Source organism: Phoxinus phoxinus, assembly GCF_949152265.1.
Source record: "Phoxinus phoxinus genome assembly, chromosome: 23".
NCBI lineage: Eukaryota > Metazoa > Chordata > Actinopteri > Cypriniformes > Leuciscidae > Phoxinus > Phoxinus phoxinus.
The window spans coordinates 22,041,264-22,059,406 of record NC_136898.1 but is presented as its reverse complement, the minus strand read 5'-3'; the positions used below and the strand labels follow the sequence as shown (position 1 = coordinate 22,059,406).

Here is an 18,143-nt window from a genome sequence, read left to right as displayed (position 1 = left end):
TTGCAAAGTTACTTATAGTCAGTATAATGTCTGTTGAGGAGCATCACAGTAAAGAGTTAGCAGATATTAAACAGACAGTCTGCTAATACTCTAATGAGAGTTAGTTGGCATGAACTTCCAAAGGTACAGTACATATAGTTGTCTAAAGTGGATAATCAAACTGTTGAATTTTGACCAGATGTAAAGTGAATATCTCAGAAACTGCGATAATTATGCAGTGCAAAGAATGACTAGTGTTAATATATTCAGGGCAGTACGACTGATTGGAACCAGCTCTTGATGAGCAACAGAGAAAAGGCAGAGTTGTAAATGGGAGGGTCATAAATAGCATTTTAAAGTGCAGCAGAGAGGAAGTGGACTTGTGCTCACTACTAACCACTCACTTTAAGCGTACAAGCACAGCCTCCATTAGATCATCTCAATGGGTAAGTCCTTTTGTTATTTGAAAATAAATTCATCGTCATGGTGCATGCAAGGGATGGTGCATGTTAATTGATGCTTTATAGATTTTGATTTTGCTTTAAAATATCTGGAGAATCTGGAATCTGGAGAGACGATGTAACTTGTGTACTTCCCACCGAACAGATGAAAAAGAGAAGGAACTCGTTTGAGTTCACATCCTCTATCAGGGGATTTCTGCTCAATTTTACATTATGAGGATGTTGTAGAAGGTATACTTTCCTTTCCTAAATGAAACCAAAAATTAGGTATATCATCATAGTAAGTGTAGTGCCGGTGTTGTAATTGCCATGACAGCCTACTTCAGTTGAGTATTTGGTAACACTTTATTTTAATGGTCCCTTTTGAACATTGACTATAAGTAACTTTCCAAGTTCATGCCAACTAACTCTCATTACAGTATTAGTAGACTGTCTGCTTAATATCTGCTAACTCATTATTGTGATGCTCCTCAACAGACATTATACTGACTATAAGTAACTTTGCAAGTACATCAACTTATTGTAACCCCAGTCTACTAATACTCTACTAATACTCTATGAACACTCTACTAATACTCTACTAACACTCTACTAACACTCTACTAATACTTTACTAACACTCTACTACTCTACTAACACTCTACTAATACTCTACTAATACTCTACTACTCTACTAACACTCTACTAATACTCTATGAACACTCTACTAATACTCTACTAACACTCTACTAACACTCTACTAACACTCTACTAACACTCTACTAATACTCTACTAACACTCTACTAATACTCTACTAACACTCTACTTACACTCTAGTAATACTCTACTAACACTCTACTACTACTCTACTAATACTCTACTAACACTCTACTAACACTCTACTAATACTCTACTAACACTCTACTAATACTCTACTAACACTCTACTAATACTCTACTACTCTACTAACACTCTACTAATACTCTACTACTCTACTAACACTCTACTAATACTCTACTAACACTCTACTAATACTCTACTAACACTCTACTAATACTCTACTAATACTCTACTAACACTCTACTAATACTCTACTAACACTCTACTACTCTACTAATACTCTACTAACACTCTACTAATACTCTACTGATACTCTACTAACACTCTACTAACACTCTACTAATACTCTACTAACACTCTACTAATACTCTACTAACACTCTACTAATACTCTACTAACACTCTACTAATACTCTACTACTCTACTAACACTCTACTAATACTCTACTGATACTCTACTAATACTCTACTAACACTCTACTAATACTCTACTAACACTCTACTAATACTCTACTACTCTACTAACACTCTACTAACACTCTACTAACACTCTACTAATACTCTACTGATACTCTACTAACACTCTACTAACACTCTACTAACACTCTACTAATACTCTACTAACACTCTACTAATACTCTACTAACACTCTACTAATACTCTACTACTCTACTAACACTCTACTAATACTCTACTAATACTCTACTGATACTCTACTAATACTCTACTGATACTCTACTGATACTCTACTAACACTCTACTAACACTCTACTACTCTACTAACACTCTACTAATACTCTACTAACACTCTACTAATACTCTACTGATACTCTACTAACACTCTTCTAACACTCTACTAACACTCTACTAACATTCTACTAATACTCTACTAATACTCTACTACTCTACTAACACTCTGCTAATACTCTACTAATACTCTACTGATACTCTACTAACACTCTACTAATACTCTACTAACACTCTACTAATACTCTACTAATACTCTACTAACACTCTACTAATACTCTACTGATACTCTACTAACACTCTACTAATACTCTACTGATACTCTACTAACACTCTACTAATACTCTACTAACACTCTACTAACACTCTACTAACACTCTACTAATACTCTACTAATACTCTACTAATACTCTACTGATACTCTACTGATACTCTACTAACACTCTACTAATACTCTACTAATACTCTACTACTCTACTAACACTCTGCTAATACTCTACTAATACTCTGCTAATACTCTACTAATACTCTACTGATACTCTACTAACACTCTACTAATACTCTACTAACACTCTACTAATACTCTACTAACACTCTACTAATACTCTACTAACACTCTACTAACACTCTACTAATACTCTAATGAGGGCTAGTTGACATGTAGGTGCAACGTTACTTAAATAACCAAATATTTCAATGTATTCAAATAATTCTGTAATAATTTAGTGGGTTTGAAATATGTACATTATTATGGTTAGGTTCATTTATTATCCGCCATTTGAGTGTGGTTAGAAGAGGATCGGGTTGAAGATCAGTTAGATTGTGTTGGGCGACATATATGCAGATATATATTAACTTTGTTTTGCTTTTTGACACTAATTGGTCATTTACAATAAATGTTATGTTTCTATTTGAAAGATTCAATTTAGTATTTTAGTAACTCTGGTTACACTTTTCAATTTAACTGAGGTGTCTGAGTTTTAGTTTTAATTCTCTGTAAAGTGTGATGCAAAACAAGAAAGTTTGCGTTACACATTCTGATCTGTCATGATCACAGAGTGTATGTAGTGTGGTGTGTATTATATGGGCAACTGTGTTCATGTAATAGGGAAGTAAGAAAACACTTTTGTAAATACCTGTATTTACCTCCGTTTCAGGAAGCTGACCATATTTGACTAAATGCTGGTGTTCGAAATGTAATTTTTTTTTACAATGAGTTGTTCATCCATGTGGAAAAAGTTGCTGCCATGATGTAAAGGGTTTCTTGGGCATTGGTCGTCAGTTCTGGGTAATTTCCAGGTGGATACTAATGGGTCAAAGAGTTTCTGACCCAAGATTTGATTTGGGCCTTAAATCGGTGCAAGACTAAAGGATTGTATTGCCCATTTTCATGAAAAAGCACACATTTGAGGTATCATTCATGTAGCAGAAACCTCAAGGGTTACACATCAAAGTTTGGTTTCACTTTATTTTGATGGTTCCTTCAACACATTCTGTTGACTATAAGTAATGTTGCACTTACATGTCGACTACTCTGATTAGTTTTAGTAGAGTATTAGTAGAGTATTAGTAGACTGGTAGGGTTAGAATAAGTTGATGTACTTGCAAAGTTACTTATAGTCAGTATAACGTCTGTTGAGGAGCATCACAATAAAGAGTTATTAAGCAGACAGTCTACTAATACTCTAATGAGAGTTAGTTGGCATGTAGTTGCAACGTTACTTATAGTCAATATAATGTTCAAAGGGACCATCAAAATAAAGTGTTACCCAAAGTTTAGTAATTAGGATTAGGGAATGGTTCAATGGTTTAATAGTGATACTAGCCTACACTCAACCATGATGAAACCATTAAGCTTCACGACAAATTATCTGTTTTAAGGCTTTAGTAGTTGTGGTCATTTAGATACATAAATGAACATAGTGTCCTACAATTGAGCTTTGAGACATTTCTAGAAATCAACAGACGCTGTTGCAAGTTTTTCAGAGTAGCCGTCTTGACGACGTAATTTCGTGTTAAAAGAGGTGGAAAGTCCCTGCCAGTGAATTCAAGTCCTGAGAACTTTGGCCAATCAGTTTGTCCATACAGCGAACACAAGGAAGTGACTTTGTGACACAGAAAAAGCTTCTGAGAGGAAATGACTTGCACTGTGCGTGAGCCTGAGATCACAGGCCGTCTCCGCTCTATCGGTCCTGCCTCAACCCTCAACTCATTCAACTTCCGTCCGTGCGCTAAACATCAACCAGTAAAACATGGTGACAAAAACCAGCCAGTACGAATGGCTCTTTCGGTGAAAAAAAAGCGTTCCCTCAGTCATTTACAACAGTCGCATGCGAAGATGTGCATCCAGGAGTTCAGTAACAAGTAAGTATGCGGGTTTCTTCACTTCTGTCTTTGTCCATTTGAATGTCTGCAACAACATTGATGTACGAAAGAGTATTTTGCTATCAATTGTTTGAAAGGTGAAAGTAATTCCCGCAAGTTTGAGGGTTACTACAGTGAGCTAGTGCTGTGGTAGACCATGTGTAATAAGAAAGTAAATGAGAGTCATTTATTTGTTGTCGTTTTCAACACGTACATTGAGAAGGTGGGTGTTTTGTGGTGCTCGACTGAAGTGAATTAGAGTTCACCTGTGAGTTTTGTTAGTTTAACTCCAGTCATGTGGCTCTGGTCAAATTTAGGTTGCAGATTTAATGTAAAGTTAAACATATTTCAAATGTACATGTTTTTCATTCATAACGATTGCAGGGAAACCCCCTGCCGTACTCAAGGTCACAATAGGGATGTTACACTACACCTTTACCACTAAACTCCTACCCCACGTTCAAGGTGTGCACATGACCTTTTCAGACAGGATACACTTTGCATTTCTACATGTTATAATGTGGGGGCACATGCACCAGACTATGAAATGTTGTTCTGACTAACATCTGTGGGCAGATGTTTAAAAAAAACTGTGCTCTACTACATTAACACTATCAACTAATATAGAAACAAGCCTAACTAATCAGTAAGTAATATCACATTTAGGAGATAGTTCCTTATTAGGTAATCAAACCTTTTTTGCATGTAATGAGTCTTCACTGTAAAAAAAAAATTTTACTTAAAAAAAGCAAGTTACCTTGTTGCCTTAAAATTTTGAGTTTGTTGTAATTCAAAATTTGAGTTAATACAATGAAGAAGAATGGTTTAATAAACAGAACCTCAAAATAGTGTTATCTTCACACATTAGTTATCGAAGTTGATTTGACAAAAGATAAAAAGTTGTGATAACAAATCATGAAAATATTTTTTACAGTAATATATTAGTATCACCTTTTAAGTCGAATTACTGAAATAAATGAACTTTTGCACCATATTCTAATTTTGCGAGTTTCACCTGTAGTCATAAAATGCATCACTAATTACTCAAGAGTCCCTATGCAGGAACCACTACTGATCTGGACCACTTTTTTAAAGTGAAAATGATGTGTTTGTAAGATGGAACTATCTTAGTCCTAAATTTAATATTAGGCCTACTTACTGATTAGTTAAGTTTCCATAATAGTTAATAGTAGAAGCTGAAGTGTTAATGTAGTACAGCATAGTTACTTGTTAATGACGGATCATTATTCTAAAGTGTTGCCAAAACTGTATGTGTCGTTGATGGAGGCTGTGTTACATGTGTACATCGCGTTCTCCTTTATTGATCAGGACTCAAGCTGTATTTTAGGCGCAGGAAATGATGAAAGGACGTACGTGCAGAGCAAAAATAATAACTGAAACTGATGCCCACATATTCTTTTCTTATCTTTGGTTTGTATATTTAAATGAACATAATAAGGAAGCGGTCACTCTCAGTGATAAAACCATTGAGTAGCTTCATCAATGCTTTAATATTAGTTTATACTTGTGTAAGTGTATTATACGTGTATAATCAGACTGTAGAAGCAGAAAGTCCATTTTGTCCAAGAAACGCCCGTTTAGGTGCAGTCACATGTATCGCTGTTTGGTGAAATCAAGCCAATTTAATAGAAATCTATATCGGGAATTTCACGTGAAGACAAAAAAATTCATAACGCAGATTTCACAACAGATTAAGCTGTTTATAGAAATGTGTCGCGCTGACCAATAGAAATCTGCTTGGTTTGAACGTGATGTTTGTGTCAGCTGACCATTTTGCCCGCAAAACTTCGCTAATGTGAAAAATTGGCATGTTCAGTGACCAATGAGAGTTTGTTTTGTTTGATGTGTCATCTAGGGTGGGTAAAATCAATGATTGATAGACCAGCGTGGAAAAATCAGTCTGTGAACAGCTGTGCAGAAAACACCAGGAAGAAATTAGCGGACGACCAATAATCTCATAAACACAGACACGCTGTAAAAATAAAATGTTGGTTTAACTTAAAAAAGCAAGTTACCTTGTTGCCTTAAAAATTTGAGTTCGTTGTAATTCAAAATTTGAGTTAATACAATGAAGAAGAATGGTTTAATAAACAGAAGCTCAAAATAGTGTTATCTTCTCACATTAGTTATCGAAGTTGATTTGACAAAAGATAAAAAGTTGTGATAACAAATCATGAAAATATTTTTTTACAGTGCATCTGGTGTACTTACTGTACTACTGACATTTCACACCACTAACCTGGAAAATCCTGATTAGCTCATTCTCAGAAGCGCTCGTATCGTTGTACCCTATAAATCTGACTTTGCCTATATGGTTAACCATACGTGATCTAGTTTTAACAGCTGTTTTAATGTGCTTTTAGCGTGCTAATAACATTTAAACCCTTGTAGTTTTTACACAGGGCTTTCACTCTGAATAAAGTGTAAATCAGATTAGACAGCCTGACACCGGTGACTATATATCACAACTTTGCTTGAGAGACACACTTTCATCACTTAAGATATCTGAGCATGTTTGCTACTGTTGGCTTCACTAACTCTGATGAATTGGATGGGTGACATCTTAGATTTAGTATGAAATCAAATTGACTTTCATTTGTCACTTCTATTACTCAAAATTGTCTGGTTGCTGGATAAGGTATGTTATCAGTCAGTTTAAAGGGGCTTTCGGCATCGGCAGTCAGTTTAGCTTGTTTTGGTCGCGTCGGGTGTTTTTTTGCTTCATTGTCGTGCATAAAAAAATAAAAATAAACTTATATATTCACCCACTCTTTAAGAGCAGGTTAAGTTCTGGTCACTGACTCCTGTCAATGGAAACATTGTTAAAATGTCACAAGCTAAAAACTATCTCGTGTGGAAACTCTGACACACCACTGAGGCATCATATACTATATTGCTTTCAGAGGAAATCGAGACTCACTTTACAGATGCACTATCCCTGGTCTTACTGTAAATAATGCTATCCCAAAGCGGAAACAAAACTTTATTAATAACCTTTAATCAAAATGTAATAACTTGTTCTTCCTCTGAAACCACTTAACTTTTCCTCTGACATAATCATAACAACGGGGTCGGAGAAAATAGACAAATATGTTTCAGTGCTCGTCTTCTTTTCCTTGCGCACTGGTTGGCTTGAACTTGCACTTTCAGGAAGGGTGAACATTAGAGAAGGACAGTTTTCATTCCTTTCATCCCATTTTTTCTTCTTCAGTTCCCACATTTCTAGCCTTTTTCTGACTGATTCAGTTTTTTTTTTTTTTATCTAAATGTTATAATTTGATCCCCATTCAAATCATTGCGGCCTCTTCTCCAATCATGTTGCTCCATTCTGCTTTTCATGATCCAATCAATTCCCGATGGATAATCAAGATCTGCGCTACATACCCTCTGAAATTCACATCACATTTTAACAATAAACACACTTGTAAACTGTGTTTGACCTCCTATCACTTCATGCTGAGCGCATGAGGTCACATCGGCAGGATCGGGAAGTTGTTCGAATAAGGCTGAAATCTTCTCCACCCTGCTATTTTGTTGCAGTCCCTAGAGCATGACATTATCATTGTGTTTTTTTGGAGATTTAAGATTAATACTTCGTAGTTTAGAGCAACCCGTGTGTTTGTTTGCAGTAGCTGGGCATTGCTGGGTCATTCTGAGTAAAAAATGCTTTTGCTTATTTGTTTTCTTTATGTTGGAGAAGGAATTTATCATGGGTATGCATAATGTAAACACAATATCAAGCCAAATATATAAATATAACATATTCCAAAAAAAACAAAAAAACTTTTTAAATTACAAATCAAAATAACTTGCTCTGCCTCTGAAACAACTGTACTTTTTTCCGCTGACATTATCATAATAATGTGGGTGGGGAAAAGAAACAAATATGTTAATGAGAAAAGGTTTGCATACAAACCAAAATACTTTGTTAATTTTTGTCCCTATTAATGTCTGCAAACAAAGACTTGAGCATGTTTTAATTTACAATTTAATTAATTTAGATATCTTTTGGAGCATGTCAAAAATTATAACTTTGTAATTAATAATTCATGATATGAAAAAAAATCGTCCTACTTATATTAAACAGTCTAAAAAACATTTTTTAGATACAGTATATTTTATTTTTAGTGTAAGGAATGGAAGTGTAGGGAAACTATCTGATATATATGGCAATTTTTTTGAGGCATTACATTTAAAGTTTTGTTGAAAATGACAATAAACAAATTTTTCTAAACAATTATGAAACCGAACATAAATGCAAAGATTGCCATAAAGTGAACAATAATTGTAGATTTTTTAGTTTTAAAAAATATATTTTTGTTTTGGTGTAGCACAAACACTGCAGGACCAGTAATGCAGCTTTTGGAGGATGTTCAAATCGTAATAGTGAGGCTGGCTTATGAAACACCACTAAAAAAAACTACACACTCTCATTGCAATTTGTAACCATTTTACGTTTCGCTGATTTGGTGGATAATTTGTATGTTTTTGCACAATGTTCTTAAACACAGTGATGTTTAGTTTCCTTGAAGTGAAGTCTGTAAAGGTCAAGAGCACTTTTGCTGACGGTGCCACACTAAACTTCTACTTAACTCCTAAAAATAGGATCCTCTAGCCACAAGCTCGCTCCTGAACCATAATTCTTTGGTTGGATATTATAATGTCAGATGAGATCTACGCTACCATTAGACTTCTCATTTAGGTCAAAATCCCATGGGATTCTAATCTCGCCACTCCACCCAGTGTTAGACGGACTTTCCTCCGTTCCCATCTATATCTGCTGACTGGCACTCCGGATAAGCAAGTTCCTCTGTGCGCTCGCCGGCCCAGGAGGGGCTCGAACTTTCCAAAGGAAACGTAGATTTCCTGTCCTTTCAGTGTCCCGGCCAGATTCAAGTTTTTTGCTGGAGGTTTGGGAGTTTTGTGGTGGAGACGAGTACGTCCTCAAGCTCTCTGTGATCTCTAGTCTCTTCTGGCGATATGTTCAGCGAGAGTCCAGCGGTGCAGAGCATCAGAAGATGCGTCAGCAGAAGGTAAAGATTGAGGATCAAGCCACAGTGTTTGGAGTTGGGTTCTTAAATGAAGTACAATTATGTGGATTTGTTTATGATTATGTAGTCATGTTCCTAAGAAGTCTAATGTTATTTGGAAATTGTGGATCTATAGCAGGAGTTTTGTTAGGGTTTCTGTGATAGGTCTCAATGGACGGCTGTTGTTTATTATTATTGACCGTCTCATCTCAATGTGTTTATAAGCACGTCCTTTTAATTTGCTATGTCTGTAATTTGTTATGTCTGTAATTTGTTATGTCTGTAATTTGTTATGTCTGGTTCCGGTATTATCAGTTTAGATGCCGAAGGTTTTTGTTTATCGTTGAGTTTTGCACAGTGGTTCTCAACCTTTTTGCCACCAATCCACAATATTCAAAGGCTTGACTTTTCCAGTTGTTCATGATTTTCTAGATATGTATTATGTACGCATGAGGGTATTTAAAAATGCTTTCACTTACAATTTCTATCCAATTAAATATTTTAGGGCTAAACAAAGTATATTCATAAAATGTATACTTTTTTTAGAGAGATTTGATCAAATTACATTACTTTTCCATGAAATAACACTTTTAAAATTAGGCTACCTCATATATTCAGGTTCAGCACTAGGTTTCAAGTAACATTATCGAGTTGCATCAATATATACAGACATATGAAAAACATCTGGTCCAGTATTTTTAAAATTAGTACTTAAATGTACAGTGATGTATTTTTATAGGCCAAACCCGTAAGGTCATATCACCCTGGTTCCCTCGACGACAAAAAAAATAATAATAATTACATTAGCTTTTGATTTATTGCAGAAAATAAGCTCTATGACCAACAAAAGTTTATAATTCTTACATATTCTGTTCATTATGGTAGTCTTCACAAATGAACACAACTTTCGTGAATTAAAACATGTTCTTACCATAGTAATAACAGTAAATTATGCACAATTACAACTAACTAACCGTAAACCAAACCCTTTTCATAACCCTTATTCTACAAAGCTTTTATCTAATCAATTTTTCTCTTTGGTGTCATGGTTTGGGAATCTATGTTTAAAGAACAGAAACTCCCTAAATCACATTGTTAAATGGTCTAGGAAGCTGATTGGTGTGTCACAGTTTTGTCCCTGTATACCAGACAGTTACAGAGGATAACTGGCTCAATTTTAAATTATGATCCTTCTAGACGTAGGTATATAGTCCCAAAGTGCAGAACAAAGCGGTATAAAAAAATAGCTTTGTTCCAGCAGCCATTAATCAGAGGAACAAAATGCACAGATGACACAGAAGCTATGTTTTTCATTTATTTTGTATTGTCTAATGTTTATTGTCTGTGCTTGTCTTGAAAATGTATGGATAGTTTTGGCGTAGCACAAACACTGCAGGATCAGTAATGCAGATTTGTTAATACATTGGCTCAAGAGGATGTTCAAATAGTGAGGCTGGCTTATGAAACACCACTAAAACAAATTGTACAGTGTACAAATAAAGGACCTGAACATGAACATGACTGAGTAATGCGTTTACCTGTTCGTCTGATGACGTTTATTGTCCCAGACAGCCTCTGTAGTTCCTCTGTAATTATAACCAACTCTTGTTGGCAACCACATTTTTCAATTTTCAACCGCATTTTGTATATATATATTTTTTTTATATATATCTCTGTGTTCACCCCAGACCTCATTTCAGGCATTGCCATTGACTTCAGGACGATGAAACCAGAAGTGCTAAAATGCGAACTTGTTTCCGGGTTATGGCCTGCAAAAATCTGTCATCCATTTTAAAGTGTACCTACAGAATACTGGCCTCTGTATTATGGCAATTATAATGGCTATCATTCAGAAGTGCACTGGTGAATCTGATGGTTTGAGGTTTACCCATGGCTGCCCATCAACACCATGCCAGAATGAATCTGATTAACTAAGATCGCTGATAATAAGTTCTACCGGATGTATATCTGGAATGTTGTCTGAGCAAGTAAGCACATCTGCTGCCATTGTAGTCAGGCCTTCTTTTCTTTAGTTATTTGTAGGTTTACCATAGTGAGTTGGAGTAAGGCAAGAACACAGATTATTTGGCTCAACAATCCTTTCGAATGAAAAATGAAATAAGAAATCCTCTGTAATGTAGGCTTACCTTTATGTAGAGATACCCAACAGTACAGAATAGGCCCACTAACTTGAAAAGTAGAGTTCATTAATGTTAAGTTATAAACCTTCAAATTTAAATGTTTTAATATTCGTGCAGCGTGAAGAGAGATTTGATTTTGATAGTTATATTTGCCCTGAATAGTGTTTTACACAGATAATATCGTGTTGAATTTCAGCTCAGTTGTGATTTGGCCCTAGGCCCGGGGACGCAGGTGTTTGGGTGGCTGTCGGGATGTTGTTAGGTGGTTACTAGAGTGTTCTTGGTGGTTGTGCAGATGTTTTCACCCCCTGCAGTAGGTGATCGTGAAATAAGACACCCCAGGCCTTCCCCGTAGCGAGGTAATTGTTGAGAACGAGTCTTAACAACGTGGCCTTTCCTTGCTTACAGAAACATGGCTGCCACTGCGGTCTCCTGGCCCGTTCCCATGAGGGCTATCGGAGCTCAGAATCTGCTCACCATGCCGGGAGGAGTCACCTCGTCTGGGTATCTGCACAAGAAAGGAGGCAGCCAGTTCAGCCTGATGAAATGTGAGTTTTGCAGCTCGCTGGAAACCATCAGCCAATAGACTTAACATCGAACATACATTAACATCTGTTGGAGAGAAGGAAACTCGTCCTCATGTTGTTCCAAACCTGTGTGACGTTCTTTTGTCTGTGGAATCTAAAAGAAGATTTTTTTGGAAGGATATACATATATATATATATATTCCCCAATGAAAGTAAATGTTTGTTTGGACCCCATTCACTTATATTGTAAGGGCAGAAACATTCTTCACATTATCTTCATTCCTGTTCTGCGCAAGAAATAAATTCATGCAGGTTTGGAATGACACGATGGTGAATTAATAGTGACAAAATTTTCATTTAGGGGAAAAGTTTTAGGAAATACCCTCAGGAATTATGGCCAGAAGTTCATTCATGTAGAAAAGTAGGACCTACTCATAATGTTTTACACAGCTTTATAGATCAATGTTTAGGCTAATGTTGTAGGTTATTTAGGGGTGGTTTCCTGGACAGGGTTTAAGTCTAGTCTCAGACTAAAATGCATGTTTGAGCTGTCTCAACAGCTTGCACTGACATATCTTAAAATATATAATTTGCATTGTTTTGTCTCAAGATGCACACCAGAAATGGTTTTTTTTTTTTGAAAGGTATGTTTGTAAAAACTACTGAAAAGTCCTAATATAACTAAGGTCTAGTCCAGGCTTGATGTAAACCTTGAACAGGAAACCGACCCATGTTGAAACCCAGTAATTTAATAGTGGTTAGGTTTATACCATGCATGAGTTAAATAGGTTGACAATGCTTTTGCATGTTGACTAACCAATATTCTGTAAAAACCTTACAATAAGGCTCAATTTGTTAAAGGGTCCCTATTATACTTTTTTAGAGGGCCTACTTGATGGTTTAGAGGGTTTACATGGTTTAATTTTCAAAGAACGCTTCATGTTTCTCATAATTTACATTGTTGCAGCAGCCGTTTTCACTCTGTCTGAGCGTCCTGTTTTAGATTCGGTTTCTAGTGAAACCCGCTTTCTGAAAAGCGTACTCTGCTCTGATTGGTCAGTCGGCCCCAGTCTGTTGTGATTGGTCAACCGCTTAGAGCGCGTGTCGGAAATGTAAGACAGAAGCTGAAAACAGGTGTTGCAAACAAAGTCACTGTATGGATTTAAATAGAAAATGCTTAAGAGTTTATATCTGGGTTATTATTGCAGTGGTTATTATGTTTCTAGCATGTTGTTTGGCAACAGTTTTTCTAACCCTAATAGATGGAGTGTGTTGCTTTTCATTTCTTAGACAACCATGTAGGAAGACTCATCATGCATATTCCAGGATGACAATGTCAAGATTCATCAGGCTCAAGTTGTGAAAGAATGGTTGGGAGGAAGCATGAAGACTCATTTTCACACATGAATGAGTCCAGACCTTAAACTCACTGAAAGTCTTTGTGATGTGCTGGAGGAGACTTTACAAAGTGCTGGACTCTTGCATTGTCAATACAAGATCTTGACCAAACACTGATGCACCTCTTGATGGAAAAAACATCACAACATTAATTTCACAACATGAATGATTCTTCATGCTCCCACCCAACCATTCTTTCACATCTTGAGCCTAATGAATCTTGACATTGTCATCCTGTAATGTGGCCATGATGAGTCTTCCTACATGGTTGTTTAAGAAATGAAGGACTCCATTATTTAGGGTTAGAAGAACTGTTGCTAGAAACATAATAATCACAGCAATAATGATCCAGTCATAGACTCTTAAACTTTTGCCAATTTAAATCCAAACGGCTTCTTCTTTTTTTGGGGCCGGGCAGAGTAAAAACACATTTGCTTTTCATTTACGTGCTGAAGAGAAACATATTGATTGTCTGCCAATTCCACAGGGCCGCTCCGCTTCATTATAATCCACAAAGGCTGCCTCTACTATTTCAAGAGCAGTACTTCTCCCGCACCGCAAGGAGCTTTCTCCCTCAATGGCTACAACAGGTTGGTTATTCTGCTTGTTTCCATTGGTTATTTCCACCAGTGTTTCCCTCACGACACTGCATTCGCTCGCATGAAGCTCCGGTGCATCTGTGGTCATTCAGCCAGAGAGCGTCTCAGAAGCCCACCTCTCTGTACTTAGTTTCGCAATCTGTAAGTTAAGTTAACCAGTGGCCATCTCGACAAGATCGCAGGCCACATCCTGTCCTCACGCAGACTTTTTTAGGCGCAAGAGTTTCGATTCTTCACTACGTTGGCCTTCGTGTGTGTTTCCTGTGCATGTCAATGCAGCGCTCACGTGTGTGTTTAACACCGTATGTTCTGATGTTAATGTCATGGAAAGGCCGTCGAATTCTGCAGTAGTTCCTCCTAAGCAGGTCGACTGTGCCATATGGTGAACATGTAATTATTGTGAGGCTGTGCTTGGGTAAAAATAGCCCTCTGGATTAATACGGCAGAGCACAGGGAGCGTTCGCGGATGAGCAAGACCTAGAAGACACTTTATTTTACAGTATCTTCAATGAATTTGCAGTGTACTTAAATACTGAGTTTAATTGATAACTACATGAGTTAAGGTTAGGTTAAGGGTCATCACCTAGTTATTACCGAGTTAGTGTCATTACAATAGTATGTACATGCGGAACAGGACTGTAAAATAAAGTGCTACCATAATAATAACAACATTTATTATAGAATATACTTTAACCCCTTATATTGGCATCGGCCCGCCGGCGACTATATTTAAAACAGTAATATCCTATACTAAACCTTAACTAATCGTGATAAACTATATATAATTTGAAAGCTTACAATCTCGTTTACATATTTGGTGACTGATTTTTAAATATTCAAAATATATTACAGAGGAGCCGTAATTTATCAATTTGCAACAAGAATATTTTCATACTCATAACGGTCCCTACACACCGGACGCGAATAGCGCGTCAGGCGCGAGTGATTTCAATGTTAAGTCAATGCAAAGACGCGTTACACGCGTTACATTTTTTATGACACTTTGCATACACGGAAACACTTGAGTTCAAAAGTCTCTTCTGCTCATCAAGACTGCATCATTCATTTGATCAAAAATACAGTAGGCTAAAAACAGAAAAAATTTGAAATATTGTTACAATTTGCTGCTTAATGTGTCTGTGGAAACTGTGATACATTTCATATCAGGATTCTTTGATAGACAGAAAGTAAAAAAACAATTGAATTGTTCAATCTTTTGCAACATTATAAATCTCTTTTACTACTGATTTTCTACTGATCAATTTAAAAGTGTTATGATTTTTTTTAAAATCTTACAGACCACTTCTGAACAGTACTTTTAAATGAAAAACAAGTTTAAATAAAAAGATGAATTAACACTTTTTTCTCTTAATTTCTTTTAAAAAATTCTGTGCTTGCCAGAGTTCTGCGGGCGGCAGAGGAGACGACATCCAGCAACGTGTTCCCCTTCAAGGTCGTCCACGTCAGTAAGAGACACCGGACGTGGTACTTCTCAGCAGCGAGTGAGGACGAGAGAAGGGTGAGGTCACATCAGACAACCATCAGCGTGTGTTTGTTTCTCTGATCAGTTCAAATCAAACTTAAATGTGCATTTTTTTCTATTCTGACAGAAATGGATGAGGAACTTAAGAAAAGAAATCAACTATTATAATGACAAAAGAGATTTGCCGCTTCCAAGGTAAATCTGCTCACATTAAACGAACGCCATTGAATAGCCCAGTCACATTTACACACATTACGCAACATGCTTTTTACCCGCTCAGTTGTACCTTAGTTTTCTTGGGGGGGTTTCCTTCACATGACAGCCGTCACATCTTCCTCTTTCTTTCAATCACTGCATGTCTGTGTAACTCTGTCACTTTTCTCACGAATCTCTTGTGTGTTTTAATAGTGATGACTTGGATTCTGAGAGCATATATGGGCAGTTAGAGGAACCGCTGGAGATCAGTCCTGTTGAATATGACTTTGAAGCAGGTATGAGTGACAGGGCTTCAAGATCACTATGCTTTTATAATGACCTATTATACACTGCCCAGAAAAAAAGAAAAAAAAAGAAAATTGGATTTGGATTTGGATTTAAATAGGCAAATGCTTAAGAGTCTATGACTGGATCATTATTCCTGTGATTTATGTTTCTAGCATGTTATATGTTTGGCAACAGTTCTTCTAACCCTAAATGATTGAGTGTGTAGCTTTTTATTTCTTAAACAACCATGTAAGACTCATCATGGCCAATATTTTCTTGTGGTAACACTTTATATTACAGTTATTGTTTAACTTTACATGTAGTTTCTATAGTAATTAGGTACTGGCAACTACCCCTAAATCGCACCCTTACCCTATAGTAAATACATGTAGTTCATTATTATTACTCAGAACTTAAATGTATAGTTATACTGTAACACAGACACCTTAAATTGAAGCATAACCAATGTTTACATAAATGATTAACACTTTTTTCCTTTAATATAAAAAATATAGAATAGTAGTATTTCATAGTTTCATTTCACTTAATCATATAGAAAATTATAGGTCTACAAAAACGTGTTTATTTAGAAATATAAAAATTTGGTAACATGCACTTTACAATAAGGTCCCATTCGTTTAAATAAATTAAGTAAATTAATATAAATGTACAATGAACGATATTTTCACAGCACTTAATACTCTTTACCTTAAAGGGTTCTGTCAGGCACTTCAGACAGATTTAATTTATTGTTTTTGTTTATTATTATTCAATTTTATGAATTAAGCAGCTAGTAACAAACTTTATCTCTAAAAAAGTATATCTGTTACCATTATGCAATGTGAACTAACCATGCATGAATAAACAATGAAGACCTATATTTAAACATTTTAAATAATATAAAATTGTATATGATACACATTCAATTAAAAAATGTTCGATTTTATTTTATTTAACAATGTATTTAATATTGTATTACCAAATCATCTTTTTACACAATATTTGTAGTCTGTAATTAAATAAAATTGCATAAAAATAAATACAATTTTAAAAATCATGCATGAGAAATTTTATTCTATTTAATTTCATTTCATTTAAAACTAGCATTGCATTCTCATATTTATGATCTATTTCTTTCTTTCTCGTTTCTCATCTAATTGTGCATGTGTTTGTCATACCACGTGACTGATTTGGCGAACAAATGTTTTCGAATTGAAGCATTTCTAAACTTTTTTTTATTACATTTTAAAAACAAATTCTAAGAAATAATAATAAAAGTTTAGGTTCAACAACTTAAAATAATTTTAATTTTGAAATTAAAAAAAACATGCTCATTACAGAAGAGGTATATTCAAATTAAAATTTCATTTCATTTCATTTAGATTACATGACACAAGACGAAGACAGTGATGGAGAGGACGGGTCTCCAACATCAGCAAGTATGCTTGATTCTCTCTCATTTCTTGGCATATATTCCACTGTGGTTGCATTCAGATTGCCTGAGAAGATCTCACTGAGTGGAATCACTGTTTTTTTTTTCCAGGTCGACCCACGGTCCCACCCCCGCCGTACCCCCCACCCCCCGTCCCCTTTCAGCCGTCTAGAGAAACCCGTCACATGAAAGGCCCTCCCCCTCCACTCCCCCCTCCGTTCAAAAAGCCCGTGTGTTCAGCCAAAGGCCCTCCTCCACCCCTCCCGTACGCCCCGCATCTAGAGAAACCAGACTCGCACATGTCCACCAGATGCCCCGTTGGCCCCATCCCTCCATTACCCCCGCCAAACACCATGAAGCCCGTGTCGGGCCCGTTCTCCACATTGCCTGTGTGCGAGAAGAAGCCGAACGCATTTCTCGCTGGGCACACGGCAGCTACTCTACCCATCATTGAGAACTTGCAGAAGGTGATTCTGAAGAGTGGAAGTAAAGCGCAGATGTCCAGCCAGCACCTGACAGTGAAGCCCACACCTGAGCACCGCCCCGTCTCGCCTCACCTGTCCTCCGCTGCTCACAACAGGAGCGTGGGACAGATCCCCAAACCTCCCTTACCAAGCAAACCCAAGCCCAGCAGACCCTCCTTCCAGTAAGTGTCTTAC

General features: G+C 36.4%; 1 protein-coding gene across 4 annotated transcripts in view; it reads left to right on the top strand.

Moving 5' to 3' along the window:
• The first annotated feature begins 383 nt into the window (after nt 1-383).
• Nucleotides 384-18,143, top strand: part of sh3bp2 (SH3-domain binding protein 2) — a 24,686-nt gene continuing 6,926 nt past the window's right edge. For 2 of the 4 annotated variants that reach the window (XM_079599769.1, XM_079599768.1), the window contains exons 1-8: nt 4,086-4,370; nt 11,971-12,110; nt 13,975-14,077; nt 15,488-15,605; nt 15,697-15,764; nt 15,978-16,060; nt 17,435-17,491; nt 17,596-18,130. In XM_079599769.1, the coding sequence (XP_079455895.1) occupies nt 4,144-4,370; nt 11,971-12,110; nt 13,975-14,077; nt 15,488-15,605; nt 15,697-15,764; nt 15,978-16,060; nt 17,435-17,491; nt 17,596-18,130 (1,331 nt within the window). In that variant the 5' untranslated portion in view covers nt 4,086-4,143. Of the gene's footprint in view, nt 426-4,085; nt 4,371-9,306; nt 9,425-11,970; nt 12,111-13,974; nt 14,078-15,487; nt 15,606-15,696; nt 15,765-15,977; nt 16,061-17,434; nt 17,492-17,595; nt 18,131-18,143 lie in introns of those variants that run through there. The other 2 variants (XM_079599771.1, XM_079599770.1) reach the window with 2 other exon arrangements.